The sequence below is a fragment of the Netta rufina genome, assembly GCF_964035555.1.
Source record: "Netta rufina genome assembly, chromosome: 17".
Taxonomy (NCBI): Eukaryota; Metazoa; Chordata; class Aves; order Anseriformes; family Anatidae; genus Netta; species Netta rufina.
In genome coordinates this window covers 12,889,225-12,910,731 of record NC_140141.1, presented here as the reverse complement: position 1 = coordinate 12,910,731, position 21,507 = coordinate 12,889,225, and the positions used below count along the sequence as shown (strand labels likewise).

The 21,507-nt window shown below is 40.7% G+C and overlaps 1 protein-coding gene across 2 annotated transcripts in view; it reads left to right on the top strand.

Annotated features, from left to right (window-relative positions):
- The first annotated feature begins 2,232 nt into the window (after positions 1–2,232).
- The window catches only part of ATP2A2 (ATPase sarcoplasmic/endoplasmic reticulum Ca2+ transporting 2), a 44,688-nt gene continuing 25,413 nt past the window's right edge, over positions 2,233–21,507 (top strand). For both annotated transcript variants that reach the window (XM_084297217.1, XM_084297216.1), the window contains exons 1-5: positions 2,233–2,454; positions 3,517–3,534; positions 3,626–3,708; positions 11,670–11,774; positions 14,508–14,646. In XM_084297217.1, coding sequence (XP_084153343.1) covers positions 2,337–2,454; positions 3,517–3,534; positions 3,626–3,708; positions 11,670–11,774; positions 14,508–14,646 — 463 coding nt within the window. In that variant the 5' untranslated portion in view covers positions 2,233–2,336. The remainder of the gene's footprint in view (positions 2,455–3,516; positions 3,535–3,625; positions 3,709–11,669; positions 11,775–14,507; positions 14,647–21,507) is intronic.

Below are 21,507 nucleotides of genomic sequence, written 5' to 3'. Positions count from 1 at the left end.
TACACGAAGCAACATAACTGTATTCAAGCAACATTTGGCCATGCAGATTAATCCTGTTGATAAGCAAGATAAAATTAATACGAGCATGGAATAACTAATTCTCATACTTGAACTAGGTCATCTGATTGTAACTCATGAATTTTGTACAGAACTGCCCTGTGAAGTATAGACATGCAGACACTAAATCCTTATCTGGACATTGGCTGGTTACACAGGAATCTCTTCTAGGACAGCTGTACTTTTGCTAGAAAGGATAGAGGGCAACACACAGCTTATAATGTCATCATTTAATATTGGCTGTCCCCTCTCCTCACTTCTCGTGCCAATACAGAGGTAAGATTAAGAGATTTTCCTTCCAGATCAGCCAGTTCCTCATAGCACGATATTGTGGGTGGTTTTTAATACTGGTGGATATGCAGATTGTATGTAGGATCTGCATTTATGTAAGCCAGGACACATGTACAGATCAGCTTTTGTGGTTGCACACGCATACACAGGAGCATTGGTTGGAACTGAGTGCTTTTAAGGGAAGGTATTTATATTGTGTCCTGTATTGTTTGCGGCATGTTATGTATAGCTGGTGTCACTAGTGGCGGTCAGTGCTGATCCCTCTAACAGCTTGTGTTGTGTTCCCTGAAGTTTCTGTGAATTGTTGGGGAGGATGGCTAAATCAGTCAGTTTTCTGTATTCTATATTAGTTTTTCAGTCTGTGTCACTTACCGAGATACTGCGCTGCGGAAGACTGGTATCTCACACCACACACGCTGCTGAAATCACACCGTGCAGTTTCTACCTCCTCATGTTATCTCGGTGCAAGCCGGGGCTGAGTGTGCGTGTTACGGTTATGCTGGCGGGGCAGGGTGCGACGGCTGGAATGGGAACTGGGGAAGGCTGGAATGGGAACTGGGGAAGACTCGTGGGAGGCACTGCTCTGTCAGCACAGGCCCCGTCACAGCCGGGGCACGATCTTTGGGGCACAAACCCCTCAGTGCATGCACGTTGGCACACAACTCGTGATTTTTTCCCTCCTCGGGTGGATTCAAGGCTGGACGAGGCTCCTGTCACCACAGAAGCGGAGACAATCCCACTCCCCCCTTTGGGTACTTGACGATCCTGTCACGACACAAACAGAGGCAACCCCACACGCGGCTCCAGTCACGACAGGCCGCTGCGCTGAGACACCCATCACCTCATCCCTCCTGACGGGGCTGCACCCCCGCGTCCCCTCAACCACCATATCGAGACCGCACCATGAGGCTGCTGCCACCGGGAGCCGGACCAGCTCGCCCCCCACCCTCGGGCCTCATCCCCCGGCAGGGCGGAAGCTCTCCCGCCGCCGCATGAAGCCTGCAGCGCCCGCCTCCTCCTCCTCCTCCTCCTCCTCCTTCTCCTCCTCCTCCTCCCCCGGGCGGAGGGCGGCCGCCCCGCGTTGCGCAGGACCGCGCCAGGCACCGCCACCGCCACCGCCATCGCCTCAGCGGCCCCCGGGCGGGGCCGCTCCATCCCCCGCCCCGCTCCGCTCGCCCCGCCAATGAGCGGCGTCCACATGCCGCGGCGGCGAGTGGGGCCCCGGGCGGCCCAGCTCCCGTAAGTTACATTAGAGCAGCCGCCGCCGCCGCCGCCGGTGCGCCACCGGAGCCACGGAACCTCGCGGGGGGGAGGGAAGGAGGGGGTTGAACGAGCCCGCAGCCCTGACGGCGGCCTTGGGAGTGTGTGTGTGAGGGGGGCGTAGCGACCCTCACCCGGCTGAGAGGGAGGCAGCGGGGCGGCTGCGCCTTTTTTTTTTTTTTTTTATTTTTTTTTATTTTTTGTGTGTGTGTCTCCCCTCCCCTCTCCTTCCCCGCCTCTCCGAGCCGTTATCGCCGGCCGCGGGGGCGGCTCGGAGCTCGGCGAGGCGAAAGGCGAGGCCAACCGGCCGCGCTCTGCCCCGCGCCCCTCAGGCCGCAGCGGCTCTCCTCAGCCAGGCTTCGGGGGTGCCCGAAGCCCCGCTCGGCTCCCTCAGAGGGCGTGTGGGGTGGGAGGGGGGGCGGGGGCTTTTTTTTTTTTTCATCGGGTTTTTCCCCCCCCTCTCCTTTTTTAATTTTTTTTTTTTTTTAACGTCCCCTCCTGCCTCCTTCGGGAAGAGAGAGGCGGTGAGGTGGGCTCGGGGGCTCTCCTGTGGTGCGGGAGGGGGTCTATGGTGATAGCACGGGGGCGGTGGGGGACAGAGCCAGGCGCTGAGGGGGCTGAAGAGGGGGCTCGCCGCTGCGCCCGCCGCTGACGAGGAGGAGGAGGGAGAAGAAGAAGAAGAAGAAGCAGAAAAAGCCAGGCACCATTTGCTGCTCCTTGCCCCAGCCATGGAGAACGCGCACACAAAGACTGTGGAGGAAGTTTTGGCTTATTTCGGGGTCAACGAAAGCACCGGGCTCAGCCTGGAGCAAGTCAAGAAGCTGAAGGAGAAATGGGGCTCCAACGGTAGGTGAACCGGCCCCCTCAGCCGCGGGGATGCTGTCGCTGGCATTCGTCTTCTTTTCTCCCTCCGCTCCCTTTTTTTTTTTTTTTCTCTCCACTCTTCTCTTCCGCTCATCGTTCTCGGGGCCCGGCTTCAAGGCCTGACGTGTATGTATTTGCAAAGCCGGCATCTCTTACAGGACCCGGAATAGGAGCGAGGGAGAGAAGATGGCTGACTTGAACTCCACCTCGTGGGTTTCTTTCATACCCCGAGCTCGCAGGGCTGCTTTGGGAAGGAGGATGTCACCTCCGTTTCCTTTCACCTTAACGGTGGGAAATCTTCTTCCATTCTGAAATGAAACACCGTGGGGTTTTTTGTCCGTCTTGACCTTCATTTTTCTATGCTTTCCGATACCTTTCTGTCCCTCATTTTACATTCTTCTCCGGAGTCGGGACACAAAATTCGTCAGATAGGGCGATTTAAAAAAAAATCTTCATTATTTGTCCTTACTAGTCCCTTTTGAACTATGATGGCATTGTGTAAAAATGAAAAGCTGTGAGAAAATTATGTGTATTTCTTTTTATTAGCTTTAACTCCCCTTTTATGCCTCTCATATTGCTAAATGTAGTTGTGGGGAAATAAAGAGAGAGCAGAAATGAGAAAATCCTGAAATGAAGAAAAGCACTTGAAATATTTTGAACCAAGTTCCTTCTTTTATTTTTTTAAGTGGTTGTGGAGGAAAATCCTTGTCAGAAAGCATTTGGAAAGCATTTTAAGCCTTTGACCCTTTGTATGCAGCAACAGCAGAAGTCACACAGCTGGCTGGAGTGATGACTTGGCTGAATTTACAACCCTTAGCAGCTTCCAGCTAACCTGTATGTGTCTTAAAATGCAAGACTAGCAGGCCTATTCAGTTCTTACAATGAAAAGAGCTGCTTTAATGGCTCTTAAGGTATGGCTCTCAAACCCAACTGAGTTGAGTGTACAATGCAGAAGCAGTATGTGGTGGATGCCTTATAATGCTCTAATGTTTCTTCAATGATTTCTTCTCTTTGACATGCTTCCTGAAAAAATCTGACCGACAGAATTACCAGCTGAGGAAGGTAAGCATTTTTTCTTGAAATTTTCTAGTTCTTGTCAATAGTTCATCCTTTTTTTATATTCATGACTAAATGTCATCTTTACACATTGCAGGAAAAACCTTACTCGAGCTTGTGATTGAACAATTTGAAGACTTACTAGTTAGAATTTTGTTGCTGGCAGCTTGCATATCTTTCGTAAGTATGAATTGTTCTTATTTCATTGGCTTGTATATTGCAGACTCAGAAATGACGTATGTTCCAACATATAGGAGCTGTACACCCTTCTCTTTCTTCAAGAGGTAGAAGTATAAGATGCTTAGTCAATCGCTCTCTCTTAAATTGGTTGCCTTGTGAATGGATTTTTTTCCTATGCTAAAGAAGAAAGTTTTGGGGAGTCTTTCACTGCATGAGTCAGAAGTACGTAACTATGCTAGGCAGGTATTTTAAAAGTACTTCTTATTCAACCCCGCTTGCTTATTTGAAGTGGGATTTCCCAATGCTTTTGTTGGCTTTGAAAACTAACCTTGAGTAAGTGTTTAACTGGTCATCCTTCTTGCCTTTGAGTTAATTGTTATCAAGCTCAATGTATAATCACCGCAAGACATTTTTGGACGCAGTGCAGACTGTAAATAGAATTTACATGGCGAATATTCCAGTTGCCTTCCCTTCCTGATAATAGCAAGGTGACAGTTGTTGCTTTTGACAGTGACAAGAATGATGACGGCTGTGATGGCACCATTGTTGACCAAATTTGGTAACTGACCTTTGGATAGTCTAGTCATAAAATGAACATCTTGCTTTGCGTACAGGATTAAAAGAACAAGAATGAAATTTAATTTTTTTTAAAAAGCACATTTAGTTGGTCATCTTATGCAATATGTAAAGTGTATGCGTTTACAGAAAAAATAGAAATCTGAACAAAGTTTTAAGTCTAGAAGGAAGATGAGAGCTATGCATCTTAGGGAGCTGGATGACAGGGAAAAAAAGTGCAGAATATTAAATTGTTTCAGTAGAGGTAAAAGTTTATAGTAGACTTTGCCCTCCAGTTGTAATTAACTACTTGGGAAAAAAAAAGCTGCAGCTGTTAGGGGGTGTGGAAATTGTGACTCTAGCTAAGGGCAAGGTAATTAGATGGGCAGAGGAGAAACTGTTCTGTAATGGGGGAGGATGTGGAGTTGGGGGAAGGGTTGACCTGTTGTGGCTGCTGCCGCATGCTGTGGTGCTGATCCTTGACCAAGGGAAGTTTTATCTATCCCCACACCAACACCTTTCAAAATGCGCTGGGTTTTGGTATGTATATACTGTTACCAGCTGAGCAGTGGTTGGTGGCATTGATCTTGGCTGTGGACACAGAGGTGCTTTACTCACTCCTCTGTTTCCTGGGGAGGAAATTGGGCTGCCCATAGCAATTTGAATAAACAGGTCATTCAGAAGCCTTTTTTCCTCTTCTCTTTCTCATTTTCTTTCCCCAGAGGATGGAAAGGGGATGAAATAAATGACAGTACAGAATATTGTTAGCCTTTCCTTCCAACATATATTTTGTTTTTATTGTAACCAAGTGACAAAACCAACTTTACCAAACTTAAAAGATTTAATTGCCGAATGAGTATTCAGTACATTACTAGACTGACAGCAGTCATATAATATGCACTGCCAAGCACGCTTTGCAAACTTTATTAGTAACTGGGTTCAATTTCTCTTTTTCAGTATGCTTAATTTTCCTGCCTAATTAAGGGGAGACTGTAGTCGAAAGGAGCATAGGGTAGATCTGGGTTCTCTGCTTTTGTGCAACTGGCATGGTGTATGACCTTGGGCTGCTGCTTTGCCTTTTCTCTGTCTCCTATTTAAGAGTTATGGCTACCTGCTGTAGGATTATTTTGGGAATAGCAGGGATTTTCCGTTTAATGAAATGTAAAGGAAAAAACTTGATACATTTTATTTCTGCACTTTAAAAGCACTCCTCCTTTGTGTTAGTTTCTGGCTTTTTCCCTGTTCAGAATGTGATCGTGCATTGTCTGATTTTATTTTGTTTTGACACTTCTTCTTGATGAAAGCATATTAGAGACTTTGGTAGTAGCTGCAAGGAACTGTTGAATGTGTTCATAGATTGTATTGCTGTAAAATTGGGTGGAATTAACATCAACTAAATTCTAGTGCTCCTGAAAACGTTTGAAGAGTGTGTGTAGCTGTGTTAAGCATGTGGACAGTAGTTTTTCCATGAGAGAACTTGAAAATACTACATTAAATACTGGAGTCGTACGTGAAGTTGAGACTAATAAATTATGCTAAGTCATTCTTATGGTAGAACAACTTAATAATGGAAGTTAACTTAAATGCATGTATTATGCTGTCTTTTGCAAGCCTTAAGAATTCAGTCTTGCCATTTGTACTGTTGGAAAGCATGCAAAACTTCCTGTACCTTAGTGATCTTGAAATGGATAATTAAACTTAAAATGGAGTCAACTAAATTTGTGTTGCTTTAGGATATTGAGTAATACCACTGAGAACTGCTCTTCCATCTAATAAGACTTTGCCTTTCTTGGAGGCAGTGTCAGACCCCTCAGACATATGTGTGGGACGGATGTGCGCATTCACACTTCAGTTCAGTGACTACTTCTTCCTATATTTTATTGTTTGATAGACACTACAGTACTCAGGTAGGGTGTTAGATAGTGTACCAGCAGAAGGAAGACTGGATAATGGCTCTGGGTTGAAATAACTTCCAGCTGAAGACTTACAGACCTGGTGTACTTATAGACCTGGTGTATATCCAAAAGGGAGTTTCTGTGGAAACTCAGACAGACCCAACACAGATGCTTAAATGAATTGTTTACTTTGCATGACAATGGGGGAAAATGGCTTAACGAGCTTGGGTTTAAGAATGAATGACCCCCAGATCTTGCTAAGTCTTTGAATTACTAGTGAGAGGGCCAACAATTGAAATTAGGCATGAGTATAGGATTGACTTTATTTTTAAGCTTTGCGTGTGTCACTAAAACTTGCTAGAATTTGAGCTGTTGAGTTTACTGAAGATCAGATGGAGAATGTACTTCACCATGCTAGTGGCAGCCAGTTGGCACTGTGTGCTTGCAGGAAAGGCATGGGTGCTGTTAGGGCAGTGAAAGTAGTGGAGGTCTTCATTGTCAGTTTGAAGAAACCATTGAACTTGAAGGTTCAGGTCTAAGAGATGGAACCTCAAGGTATGTTAGGGTACTAGTTTGTATCACGGAAGCTTCTCTGGTAATTGTGTTGTGATCTTAAATCGTATTAGATTTTTACTATTATGATTGATGGCACAGAAAAAAGTCTTTAACATTGAGATCTGCATTCAGCTACATTTTTGTGTAGCAACATCACCTATTACATACCATAATATTCTGTGTTCAGAGTGCCTTTTGTGTCCTCTACTCCCACAAGCCCTGTCAGGTATGTGTCAGTAAAATAAATCAGACTAACAGCTGAATCCTTGTCACCCTAGCTGATCGCGGGGGTCATATGCTGCCTGTTGCCTTGGCTGTAGATACCGTGTGCTACATTCCAAGTCGGAACTGCTGTTACAGATGTGCCAAGTTAGTAACAGCTTCAATTCTTACACTGTTGTTTCTCCAATATTTTTACTGGCCTTAAGTATGGTTTTTGAAGAGAAACAATGTCATTTCTGATTTGAAGTAAATGGATCTACATGCGCACTCGGATCTTGTCTCAGTATTTTGTCGGACACGGTGAAGCTTTTACAGAGGTAACTAGTGAAATGCATCTCAGTGGTTCAGGGGCTTTGGTAGCTTGATTTTCTAGGTGTAAGTAAGAGGATGGTCAATTTACCATGAAATCCAGCTTTTAATCCTTGCTACGTCGATAACACGCACTAAAATCTACAGTATTTACGTTAAAAATAAGCTTGCTTTGCTGTATAAATCACTTCAACAAGTTGTAAAATGTTACTTGTGCCCCAGATTGGGAATAATGCTTTGAAGAATGTGATGTGTGCTTAACTGTACAGTCCTATCTTTGCATCACATTTCTACTGAGTTTTCTTCTACAAGATGAAGTATGTGCTTGTAAAAGCTTGTATTTTAAAGTTAAAACTTCAGCATCCTGAGAGCACTCCTCTTTGGTTCAATTACTTCTGTAATGCGTGGACTAACTTAAAAGTGAATGTTCTGGGTCTCTTTCTGCTAGTGGATGTGTGTGTTTAGAGGAAAACAATATATTGTGATTTAGGCTGGAGATGTTGGTTATATCCTGGAAATTAGCATTAAAATATAGGCTCATCTGTGTTAAAAGGTGAACAAAGCCGCTGGTGAAGGGAGTTAGATGTGCCAGTAAAATGTTGCAGGCTTTGCCCTGGTATCACCCCAGAGCTACCTGGTAAGGTCAGGAGCTGTATGTGACATGAGATAAGGGCTGCTGAAGTACATTACATTGGCATGCTTTTAGCCAAACTCAGATTACTCAATAGGACCCGAGACACCAAATGATAGGTGGGGTGACAAAGGAGTAGGAAGCAATTGTGATTCCATTTTAATTTGTATAAATTAAACTATAAGTACTATGTATCTTTATTGTCCCTGGTTTTGCTACAGTAATCACAGGAATGTTCTTGATTTAGAAGTATGGAGTAGCAAAACTATTGGATATTTATGATCTGCTAACCCAATAAAATTCTTGATTCCTTACCAATAATTCTGGCCAAGATTTTTTTTTTTCTTGTGTAGCAATTAAAAATAAAATCTGTTAGCAAATTGGGGATTATTTCCTGGTCTTCAGGGTAACTGTCAAGTAACTAGAACAAGTATCAGGACTGCTAAAAAAGCTTGTATCTGCTTAAAATTAAGCAAATTTGTATTGAGAAGAAAAATAATTTAAAAGATTTGTGAGCAATAGTAGCTAGTACTCTGTCCAAAACATTCTGAATCCTAACTTAGTGTCCTGTGAGAAGAGGGCTCTCTTAAAGGCTTGCTGTAGTTCTACATGACTAGCTTTAATTAGTCTAAAACTTTTTTCGTCAGGATGAGGTCTTAATCTGCCTGCTTGCTTCAAAGTTTCCATTGTCAAAATGAAAAACAAACAAAAAAAAGCCTTGTTAGGTTGCTGACAACAAACTGTTTGCTTTTCCTCTGGTAGTAGGTACAGCCTGCCGGGCAACAGAATTTTATCTTGAAACTTTCATTCTTCATTTTATTCTTTCTGTTACTTAATGACAAATGGACACCTGAGGCAGTTTGCCACCATAACTTAACTTCACAATCCACAGATATTAATTTGTAGAAATGCAAAAGGCTGTAAGGACGCTTCTGTTCTTGCAGCTGTATTGATCAGTAGTCTGCCTCATTGTTGGCTGACTTCTACATTGTACTTCTGACCCCCTTTCTTTAAATAACCACAAAAACTAAGTGCAGTTTGCCTGTTGTTGCATGTTTTTGGACTTAGTATCCTGCAGGTCCACCCCATTATGCTCTGGATAAAGTAGGCTTCTGTAAGCCATGTATAGCAACGCTAAATCAGATGTGCTGAATGAAAGTTGTCCTCAAAGCTGCTTGTGTGGGCTGTTGGTATGGGACTGGTAGGTCTTGCTAGTGATTTCCCTTATGCTGTCAGGCTTCTGTTTCCCCTGAGCAATTATTTTATCTTTTTCTTGCTTTTTAAAACTTAAATGATAGTTTTTCCTACTGACCTGAACAGTACATTGGGGACCAATGATGTGGTAATTAAGCTTCTCTATGTGTGAGTTGAAGTGGTTAAAATATAGTGGGGCCCTTCTGAGTAGTAGCCAAAGATCTTTCATGGAAAACCGCTTTAGGGTTTTAAAGTGTGCAAATGGAAGCTTTTTTGACATAGACTCAATGCCTTGGGCAAGAATTAGTCTCTACTAGGCTTTGATTTACAATCTGTTATCAAAAATGCATAATGAAATGGTCCTAAACTTACATGTATTCCTTGCTCTACCTTTTGAGCTTGCTGTGTTTGTTAACTTTAGGCTACTACCAAAGAATAACCCTCGTTTGTTAGTACAGCATGTCTTGTCGGTCACAAATGTCCTCAGTGGAGTGCTAATGTAGCCGTAGTTTGCTATAGCAAAACCAAGGACTCACATTCAGGTGTTCTGTTATTTACATGCCTATGTTTGCCCTCTAGGACTACACAGCGTAGGTTCTGTTACACAGTTCATGATTGTGTGGAAATTTTGCGGGTGAGATGTGTGCTGCTTGCCTCCAGGATTAACTGTGTTTCATTTCAATCTAGTCACAGATCGGTAACTTTACCAAACAAGCAACAGTGAAGATCTAAAGCAACTTGATAGATTTGTACTGTTAGGATTTGAGTTCATCTGCTCTTTTTGAAATAATGGTATATTGAAAGAAAGATCTCAAACTTAATTTTTGCTCTCCTTGATGCGTGTGGATCATGCTGTTCTTGTAGCTACTTTCCTTCCCTCTTGAAGTTGCAGGCTTTCTCGATGTTGCTTTACAACCCACATGGTCTTCAATCTGCAAAGATTATGGTTTAGTATTATGTAAAGCAGATGTTTTACTTCGGTTAACCTTGCAGTTGTCTGCTCTGTTAAGAATGCTACAAAATGATTGGATTTCCTTACTTTTTTGGAAGCAGCATTGGCTTTGTGGAATCCCAATAAAGAAAGGGAAGGAAGAAACAGATACTAAGCAGCTTTTCTGATGGTGTGTGGCTTTGTATATGCCAAGGAAACTGGGACATGCTGTTAGCCATTTCTATAACTCTGCTAGAGGCAACAGTGCTGGTGAAGAATAAAAGCTGCCCATGATGTAAGGAGTAATGTGTTGAGTGAAAACTACCGTGTAGGCTGCGCTTCAGCAGGTCAAATGGCAGAAGCTGTTACTGGGAATTGAAGATGTGTGGTGTGGGAGGAGGGAAGAGGCATTGAGATGTGAAGAGCAGAAGAATTCCTAAGTAAATCTCTCTCCAGAGGGATTACACAGACCCTCCAAATTACGCATTGCCAGTTGGGGTGGTTCAGTCTTTCTAATCATAACCTGGGTCTTACAAGTTTATTCTTTTGTAATAAAATTTGTTGTTGCATTGGGTTTGCTTGACAGTCTGCTTTCTGCTTGAGGCTTTCATGCTGCTGCTCCTTCTTCCTTTTAACGTCCTGGAGTGTTTCACAATTGAGCAATAGCTCTGAGCAGCATGTCAGTGGAATTATGGTGCTTGCTTTAGTAACGGTTTGCTCACTGCAGTCAGTGATTCAGACTGCTGCTGTTGCCTGACTACCAGTCCTAATTATCTCAACACGTTGTTCCTATTTACTGTCACTTTCCAGGCTTCCTGTTGCTCAATATGTTGACGAAAAAGCTCTTCCTCTCTGGTCACGTTAGCTTGACTTTTCTTTGGTAGCTACAGAAGTCTGCAGAGGCCCTGATGCTTACCCATTCTCCTGAAGCCAAATGAATGGCAGAAGCCTAAAACTAGAACATGATTTGAAAGCAAATGGATTAAAATCTTCTTGGAGTCCTTTATGCAAGTTTTTCTGTTGATTTACTTTAAAAAAAAAAAAAGTTTAATTTTTATCAGATCCTTGGCTCTGAATTCAACTTCAGATGTAATTGTGTCGTTCACTTAAATGCTTCAATAGGACATTAATTGTATTTTAATTAGCAGATATTTATTTTCATATGCACTCAGTGAAAATTTGTAAAGCTATTTTCATTTGTGTAAGTTACTGATAAAGACCAATTTAGTTAAAATTCAGAATCTAGCTATGCATAAACGTTAATCCTGTGAAGCTTTAGTGCTCTGAGTAGTCAAGCTAATCAGTCTGCATCTTGTTTTAGACAGTAATGAAAAATTTTTGCAACTTTTCAGTGCTGGAGCCGTTGTCACAACTTCTGCTTTCGTTTTTGAAGCAAGAGTAGCCGTATGGTTCCCAAAAAAATAGCTTTCTCCTTTAAAAGAAGAGCAGGTTTCAGAATGAACTTCGTACTACTTCAGTAAAGATTCTTTTTCTCCTTTTCCATTGCATATTGCCAACTCCTTCAGGAGCTACAGCTTGGAAGATTTGAGGGTTCTTCAAAATTGCTAAAGTCTGAGGAGTTGAACCTCAAGCTGAAATTCACTGTGTCTTAGGTTTGCAAGGTGTCAATGTAAATCACTTGATTTAAATCAGTGTTTCTCTCTTTCAGGTCCTGGCCTGGTTTGAAGAAGGTGAAGAAACAATCACAGCATTTGTAGAGCCTTTTGTAATCTTACTTATATTAGTAGCCAACGCGATTGTGGGAGTGTGGCAGGTATGCAGATATTTTACAATACCAAATCACAAATGTTTTGGAGTTTCTTGGTTTAAGAGGAACTGCACACTGTAGTGTCAGGTGCTTCATACAATGCAAGCAATATGTATGGCTACATTTAGATTCCTAAGAGCCTATGTATCATAAATTCCAGACAAAGTATTGACTAAAGGTGAAATGAAAGCTTCAGAAGTATTGCCAACAAGGCAAAGTGCCTGTCAGTTTGTTTAGCCATACACTGATCAACACATCAACTCAACTGTCCAGAATGAAGTCCTGAATTCAGGAAATAAACATTGCAAAGCTAAGAAGCAGTCATTTGTATAGGCTTACAAAATGTGGCTTTGTTCCAGCTGAGGAACAAAGGATGGGACATCTTGTAATTTTGTTTCTTGTCTGTTTCCTTTTGAGAACAAATACTAGTTTTAGTGCATTTGTTGAGGGAATTAACACAGTATTCTTCCTCTTCAATTACTACGGTTCTTAGTTATAAAATGGTATTGGCAATAACGCATACTGACACTTCTTAAAATAGTCAGAATGATATGAACAATTTTGACTTGCCAAATTTGATCACTTTCAATAGAACATTTTATTAGAATTTTTTTCTGCAGATAGAAAGTATTACGGGGTTTTAGGGTAACTGAAGTCCCTTGCAGATTTTTTTTAAAGGGGTAGTGTTAATGTAACATAAGTACTTGCTATCCTAGCAAGTCAGGCTTCAGTCTTTTTTAGAAAAAAACAAGCAAAGCAAAACACAACAAACAACACAACAAACCAAACAAATAATGCTCTCCGAAATAACAATGAAAACTAAGGGAGAGACCTCTTAGCATGTTAAAACACGTAGGAGTCGAGCCTAAACACTGTTAACCACCAGAAGTGTCTTTCCGTGGCATTGCTATGTGTTTCTACTCTTTGCTTTGTTCAAACACAAGTAGCAGATTGATTTTTCTAGCAGAATCCTGCTTGCTGCACAACAGCTAGAGCTGGTAATGGGTGCAGAGGTTACGTAGAGTGAAGAACGAAAGCAGTGCATGCTTAAGTGTCACTTGTATAAAGCAGTTGTGGAAGAACTAATTTTTAATAACTTGAAACTGTGTGTTACAATTCTGCACACAATCTGAAGCCTGAAATCTAAGGTAAAGTTATAGTTTGGGAACTTGCTTGTGTAGTCAGATAAACTCTTGTAGGGAATAACCAATTTTTTCAGATGTGCTAAGTGTGCAGAGAGTATCTGTACATCTACATGCAGCGAACTTAATTGTGAAACAGAATTGCTGCACAGATTAAATGACTCATTCCCTTGTTTTAATGGGCATGGAAAAAAGTCACAGTACGTAGTCTCCACCCATAACTGTATCTGTTTCTACAGGTACCGTGAGCAACTGAGTCATTGCCTTAGCTCTGTCCTTTTCAACCTTTCTTTCCATGTGCACATTTCCCAAAGCGCCATCTGCTAGTACTTAAGTGGTTGACAGGACAGCGTACCTCTACCCTTCAAATCAAGCAAACTGGGAGCAAAAAGATATGGTCAAAGATGCTGAGATGTTAACTCTTAGTTAATGCTGACATTACTTTTCCGTGCATTATGTTGTTGAGGAGCAGAATCAATTTTCCTAGTGGAATATGAGGCTAGTATTACAGCTTTTGGGACCTGCACTGGTACCTCTTCACGGCCTGGCACAGAGCTGTACCATGTAAACAGAAGTCCTTCGAGGTAGCTTTGGTGAGCTGCTTTGTTGTATGGAAACACTTCATACCTCAACCTTGGACTTTCTGAGGATTAAGTGTCTGTTTTGATACATGCTGGGTCAAGTTTTTATCGTCTAGAAAGGCCGGTATGTATTTGAAGTGAAGACTTTCTAAAAACTAGGTGTACTAGCTGTACCCTTTGCATTTTCAGGACTGTATGATGTTTGTACTTGAAAATTGAGTGGGAAAATGAGAAATAAGTTATTCCTCCTTGAGACAGAGCAGCAGTAATGATAGGCTGCTGGTTTTTATGTTGCCCTATCTCTGGGTAGCATCACTGCATTGACAGCAATCTCTGGTAGTGTTAAGCTGAGGAAACTGCGATTGAGATAGAAAAGTTATTGTGCTAGTGTTTGTGGAAATAAAAACTTGTGTTTGGGGATTCATCTAAGTTTGTAAGCTGCTAGAGAATCTGGGGAAGCTTCTTGTCAGTGTGCCTAAATTTCACTGTAGCATGACTTAATTTGCTGAAATGAAACTGATGATAATGCTGTTGGGGAAACTTTGAGCATCTTAACTTGACTCTTGACTTCTATTAGTAAATCAAACTCAGTATTGCTAGCCCACTCCAGTTTGAATGTAAGCTGGTACAGCTGAGACAAGACTAGGATTACAACTCGTGGATATACTTACAGATGCTTTTTGACATGAAAAAAAAATCACTGCTACATAGAACAGTTTGTGCAGCCTCCCTGTAACAAGACATAAAGGATTTTCTTGATAGGAAATACTGCTGAGTTTGAATAAACAGCATCAAGCTTCTAAAAGTCAGCTAATATCTGAATTACATTGTAATGATTTCCAGTCAGCAACCTCATAAGGGGATGGGTCACACAATTTTCGTTGTGAATAAATGTAGCTGAGCTGAGTCAGTAGTATTCGTGTGATACTGCATTCGAAAAGTTGGGTCTGACATACTTATCTTTCCTTACCTTGAAGGCTCTTTAAACTGCATGTTTTTTTTTTTCTGTCTTTTAGGAAAGAAATGCTGAAAATGCTATTGAAGCTCTTAAAGAATATGAACCAGAAATGGGTAAAGTATATCGACAAGACCGAAAGAGTGTTCAAAGGATTAAAGCAAGGGACATCGTCCCGGGTGATATTGTAGAAGTGGCAGGTAAGGCTCATTTATGTGATACATACATGTATTAGTTTGTATTGTAAAACTGTTGTGGGGGCCTTGTCTTAATGATTTGAGGCCCTGGGGGGAGTTCTTAGAGAAATCTTAAGTATATGCTTCACATAAAGAACATCCTTGCTCCTGTTCATCTGTAATTACTTTAAATGTGCATTTGCACTGAGGGGATTGTTTTTCAAATTGGCACTTAGTTTAATTAGCAGGTCTAAAAGCAAAGCATCTTAATTGGAGTACAGGTTTTAAAACCCTTGTCACTACTCTAAAACTGCATTTTCGGCAGTCTGGGTTCAGACTATCATGTAACTTGTCTGTTTTCTATCACAATTTTTTTTCCTTGCTCTTAAATGTGATGACTGAAATTTTGGAATGCAGAGATTTTTTTGTTTAGTCACACTCTGTCCTTTAGATAAAGAAAGCTGTAATTTAATTTGAATTTTTTTCCAACTCTTACACTTGCAGCGGCAGTCCTTTTTCAATTTCTTGTTACAAATGTCTTCCTCTGTCCTCAGCTAATATGTGCCTGGCATGTGACATCATTGGTTTCTCATCTTTGATAATGCCTTAGCACGTCTTTCTTTTATGTATTGCTGTACAGGAGGCTGCAAATAGAATAATTATTAAATAAAGTAGAGCATCCTGTTCTCTACTGTGAGCATTTGAACCCCATGCCTTCATTGCTGCTTTTTAAAATAGATAAATAAAGTCCTAGATCAAAAGATTTGATTCTTGCATCAATATTTTCAATAGACTTGTCCTAAAAGATGTATCTTTGTCTGGAAAGAGTACAAAAATGAAAGTATGAACTGAATATGTAAAACCCTTTCACTTTGGTGATAATGCCACAGCAATATCTCTTTCACTAAATTGGAGTGGTCAGTGACTTTGTTTCTGATTTCTTCCCGGATAAAAGTGGGTGGTTCTTGTTAAATGTCAGGAGTAATTGCATACTCATATTTCGTAGGTCATTATCAACTGTTAGCTGAGTGATTGCTCCTTTGGGAGCAATTTAGGGTGTACATCAAACTACTTCTTTTCCCCTAGCCTTCCTTTGCTTTTAGAAGTGGTAGCTGTCGAAGGTGGAGATAAATATATACCCTTAAAATTGACTATCCTGCTGTTTTAATTAGTAGGCAGAGAGAGTATGCACTCAAAATGAAGTTGGTGTTGGCTGGCTTCCCAGCTTTCATTCCTTGAGAAACTTTAATGTTTGCTAAGCCCTGTCCAGAGTCTCAGTCCTGTGCACAGGATGATTCAGCTACGACAGCTCTGGCTGAGGTGACTGCGAGTGAGTGAGAATCGCATCAAGACTGAAGCTAGTTTGCTCTTAGTGTCTGTGGGTGAAGAACAAGTACAAATACAAAGTGCTGATAGCTGAAATAAAGGGTGAATTATGATACCTTGTCACTTACTCTGCTGTTTTACCTCACCATTACCGTATTCTACAGTTTAAATCCATGAGTTCTGCAGTGAGATGTTGTTTAAGCAGCTGAAGTTTTCTTTCTCCCAATTTTAAGTGCTTGCAATAGACTGGTAGTTCTGGAAGCAGTTTATCATGGGAGTATATTGATTTTTGTGGGGTACTTAAATGAGTATTGGTAGAACAGCAAACTGATGACTGTATTTTATACAGGTTTGGGGTATCCAGCTAAGGAAAAATGCTAGATTTTGTTGCTCTGACAGGTGTCTAGAGCACAGAAATTTCCCAACTGATTCTTTGTTATTTCAGAAGCGGCAGAGAAATCCCATTTTCATCTTGCAGGAAAAGACAAAGCTCAGGTTGTATGTAAAACAGCTGGGGGATGTGCAGGCTTTACTTACATTGCTGTGTGTTGTCAGTATCAATAAAATCAATTGCTTGTGACTTTAGACATCTCTTTGGAAAATCTTTGTCTGAAGGAGAAAAACGAATTGAAAATAAATTGCTGACTAGAATGTCTATATTGCTAGGCCGTCTTTATCAAGCATGGTACCCTATTTTTCACAGGGGAACTATTGCATTATTTTAAAATCTGATTGTAGATCAGTGTCTGATAGTTTGCGTGTGGAACGGATTTAAAAAAAAAAAAACACAAAACACTAGTATGCTTAGTAGGAAAACAAAATTGCCCAACTTTTGTGATTGTCCTTTAACATAAATAGTCTAGCCTGTTGACTGACTGTAGAAGTACTTACTAATTAAAACACTTGCTTAATCTGGTGGGTCAAATAGTCCTGAGCATGTTTTAAGCACTCATTTTTCTTACATTGGTAAGTAGTCAGTTGCATCTTCAATGAAAGTGACTATATGTGTTATATTAAGTATGTCATGTGGTTGTTTTATACAGAAAATTAGTGCTTCAGTGTAATATGAACAATGATACTGAAACAGTATAAATTCTAACTTGTAGTCAGACAATGATGAAATTTTAATCATATCAAACTCAGAAAAGCTCCCAAGCAAGTTGAGAAGAGCAATACACTATGTACCAGCTTTAGTGTCAAGACCTGGAGGTGAGGGAGAGTGTGTGCATGCCTGTCTCTCAAGCGCAAGAGTATTGTGATGGCCTTTGACATGGTGTTTGCAAAAAGATGACCATGTAGGGAAGTGACGGAGCACTTCATACTAGGATACATATCTGGGTATGGAATTCTAGGCAAAGTGCCAATGACATTTGTGTGTCCAGGCGAATATCTCTCAACCGAGTGGTGTAAATAACCAGGTGATAGGTTTCTCCCCTGTGTTGATACCTAATTTTAAAGAACTTTCTAAAGGTCTTCTAATACAGAACAGTTAATGCTATAACAACTTTCTTAATTTGATGTGGTTACATTGGGGTCTGATGCAGAGAGAACTTGCTGTAGGAATTGGTGGATTGGTATTGCAATTCATGCAGAAGTATACATTTTTATATTTGCTTCTTTACACCGCAAGAGTTCTCTGAGAATAAGTAGCATTGAACCATTTCCAAAATCATTTGGTCTGTCTTGTAGTTTTGAAGCCATTAAAGGTAACCTGTGCAGTTAAACATAACCAAAAGACAATACAATAATGGCTAATAGATTACTCTTTATTTTGGCTCCTTAGGCTGTTCCATGGAGCTTGACTGTGTTCATTACATAGACAACTATGCCTCTTGGCCTTCTAAAATAAAGCTATGTGAAGATACTTCCTTTAATTGTTCTGTCAGCTGGGGAGATGAATGCTGGGGTATTTGACTTGAAGTAGTAGGGAGAAACTGCAGGTCTGCATTGTCACTGTGCAGTAAATGTGGAGTACCTTGAAATAGATTAGGCCATCTATCTCTTGAGGGGCACTGTCTTATGCTTATCTTGGGAATCAGTGTGCACGCAGGCACTGTGGAGCACTTGATGAGCAATTACTGGTTATTATGCCTGGCAGCTAACATTCGACATAAGTGCCACGCTATAATTTTGCAGGTGTACCAGCAGACAGTTGATGGTTTGAATGCTTGGAGACTATGCAGACATGAATTGCTTAACTGTATATGTTCAGAAACTTTTCTTCCATGTCTGCCTCAGCAGAGCCAGTGGAAAAGATACTGTATAATCATCAGGAAATCTGTGGGATGGAGTTGGAGTTTAGGGGTTTGGGATATATGCCTTAAATTGGCTTGCAGAGCTCTAGGGGGCATAGTTCTCAGAACTGTAGTGTTTGAGGGTTACTAAGCTACGCTGTTTGTTTCTTAGAATTGATGAACTGAAAAAAAAAGTCCAGATGCTGTCCTCAAATGGCTTCTCTGTGTGCCTGTCTTAAATGGATTACCACTCTGCTCTAAAACCTTAAGTTTATTGGAGGATGCACTCTAAATTGGTAACTAGCAGCTGCCTTAATAGATTAAAGATGCCCTTTGATGTTTTGAGTGTTTGCCTTGGTTAAAGTAATATTTTAAAGAGAAAACAGCAGGGCTTTAGTTCTTAAAATTTTATATGAAGCCCAGTCTGACAAGTTGGGATAAACTGGTTGCAAATTGCTTAATTATAAAAGAAGCACAGTAATGAATTTTGTTCTCTTTTTTGCATTATCCTGTCTAAAGTGTTCTGGCTTAGATGGTGTATCTAATTAGATTTCTGTGATTTAATAAATGGATGTTCACTAGTCGTAATTTGTAAGTGACCAAGCTGGAGTCATAGTAGTCCCTTTTTCCCTGAAATGCTGAATAGTGGTTTCTGTCATCTACTGTTACATCTGTAAGTACTCAACAGCTTAAAAATACACAGACTTCCCAGAAATTGATGCTTATTTAATTGGTGGATATGCTTGAATACTCACTTTTAAGTTTATACCTGGCATAAAGTATGCAAGTGTTGCTTTCCAAGGCTTTTAATTCCAACTGCAGAATATTTCAAGATACTTTCTAAAGCATAAATACTTTATAATTAAGGGAAGATGAATTTTGGCATTAAAGTTGGGAAGGAATATTCTTGAACTGAATTACGTCAGACTCCAATGTGGTTATGAAGGAGCTACAGGTTATCCGTGTAGTATGAACAGCAGACATTGATTTTTGCAGAATTTATTCTAAAGCAACTTGCTCTCTGCATTTAACTTTTTTAATGACTAGAATTGATCTTCAGTGCTAAAGATACAGGTTTATTTTCTGTGGAGAAGTAGTTGGAACGGGTGAGGGTGGCATACCAAACAGCTACAACACAATGGAGTGAGAGTTCAGTCCAAAGTGTTGACCTTCTGGTGACTGTCCTAAAAGCATACTGCTGAAAGCAGCTCTTGATATGGGGGGAAAAATCAACTGTAGGTATTTCTTCTTGCCTAGTGCAAGTTGTTGGGTTTGCTTTGTAAAAATGAAGCACCAGCTGTTTTGCTTTTTCCATAAAGTACTGCTTTTGCACCAGAAAAAAAAACACACATGGAAATAAAAACAGAGGTTAATTAATACATGTATGCACAGTACATAAATCTGTGGGCTGCGGTGAACATTTTGGCTGTCGGACTCTTCTAACACATCAGAGGCAGTTCTGAGATAAGAGTGCAGTCCAAACTTCACTCGGTACTCCACTGACATCATTACCACGTTGGTGGTTATGCATGAGGTTCAACTCAGGGCACAGCCTAAACCCGTGTCACTCACTGCATGCATTTGTAAGTTTAACAGACTACTCTCTTGTTTTTTCCTGTTTCTTACAGCAGTTTCCTCTGGAGTTGCTGAACTGTTAGTGAAAAACAGTGACCGTAATTCTATTTTAATTGTTGGTATTCGTAGTATATCTGGTGTTCTATATTCTGAATAGAACTGATACTGCAGTGGGGTTTTAATACAAGTAGTACTGAACAAAATACTTGATCATCAAGATAATGTTCTGCTAATACCGTAATCACCCTTGCAAAGCAAGCCTTTCCTTTTTTAAGACTAAGGAAAACTTGCCCTTTGGTGCTGTGCTGCACTTCCAGAATGCTTACTGGTTGTTCTTGGATTGCCCAAATGCAGTCAGATTTGGAAATGGGATTTCAGCTTTGGTGGGGAAATGTCACCTGCTGCTCTACCTGATCTGGCAAAAGTGGAAGCTTAATGTAACGGTTTCTTCTTTCTGCTATTAGATATTTTAATAGGCTGATCACAAGAGTTTCCATCTAGAAGGTGGTGTTATAAATAAATCCACTGATTAAAAGCTGAAGCTAGACCAAGTCAGATTAGAAAAAAGTGCAGACTTACAGGCTGGGTATCACGTTGGCACAACTTACTAAATGTTCTGGTGCCCTCTTCAGAAAGACTGACATTCAAATATGATTTTCCAAAATGGAAGCATTAGAATAGGAATGATTTGTCTTATGTATTGCTCAATACACTATATACTTCTAAATAAAAACCTTAGTTCTGGCTTTGAAATATTTTGCTCCCAGAAAGCTGAGTTTTTTCCTGTTTTTTCCTGTCTCCTTGGTTGTCATTGATGAGAATGCAACATGAATAACTTATGTATGATGTTTTTCTTCTACCTCTAACAGTTCTTAGGTTTGGATGTTTAGACCTCTGCATGTGCTGTGCAGTAAGCTCCAAGGATAATTTCTGTCTGTCCAGAATGGAGAACAGCATGTGGTAGAGAGGGCTGTTTTGTGAATGCTCTCTAATCTGTAGCATGTGTCATCAATGCAAAAAATTGACTCAGAATATGTTGTTTTGCTGTCTTGGCAGTAAAACCAAATGCTGTTTTACTAGTATGGTTAAAACTGAAGGGACCACTATTTTAGTCTACATCTTCTTGAAAAGAAATCCATCTTAACTGTCCTTGGGTGTAAATTCAGGTTTACAGTGTATTTTACGGTCACTCCTCGTTTTGATAACTTGGCACTTCTGACCTTGTATGAAAGAGTAGGTGGACTTCTTGTTTTGAAGAGCTTCTGATTTTTCATAGCATTTTTTATTATGCCCTATATAGGAAATGTTAAATTTTATTCCTGTAACAACAGGTTAAATTTGTGGTCAAACACAATAGGAAGACTGGGCTGTATGTGAGAGGAAGACTAGTATGTGAAGAGGGAAGAAGATGAGCTAAGCTGAGTTCGTTAAAGAAGTTTAGTATCAAAATCACGCTGCAACAAATAAACTTCCAGATAGAAGCAGTTCATTATGTTCAGATGTAATTGCAATTGTTACTGTCTGTCCAGCAGAAACAATACTCAGCTCTGTCTAGGGTCCCATATTGTGTTACTTAAGCCTGCTCATTTCAGTTCTTAAATCTTGTGGTGGTATCTCTACTGTAGGGATTTTTTGATTGCTTGTTTCAATTACCTCAGTTTCATAGGCAGTTTATTAGTAAATACTCCCCACTGGTATGTATTCTAATTTAGAAGATAAACTCTATTTTTGGGCAAGAGTGGACTTTGAA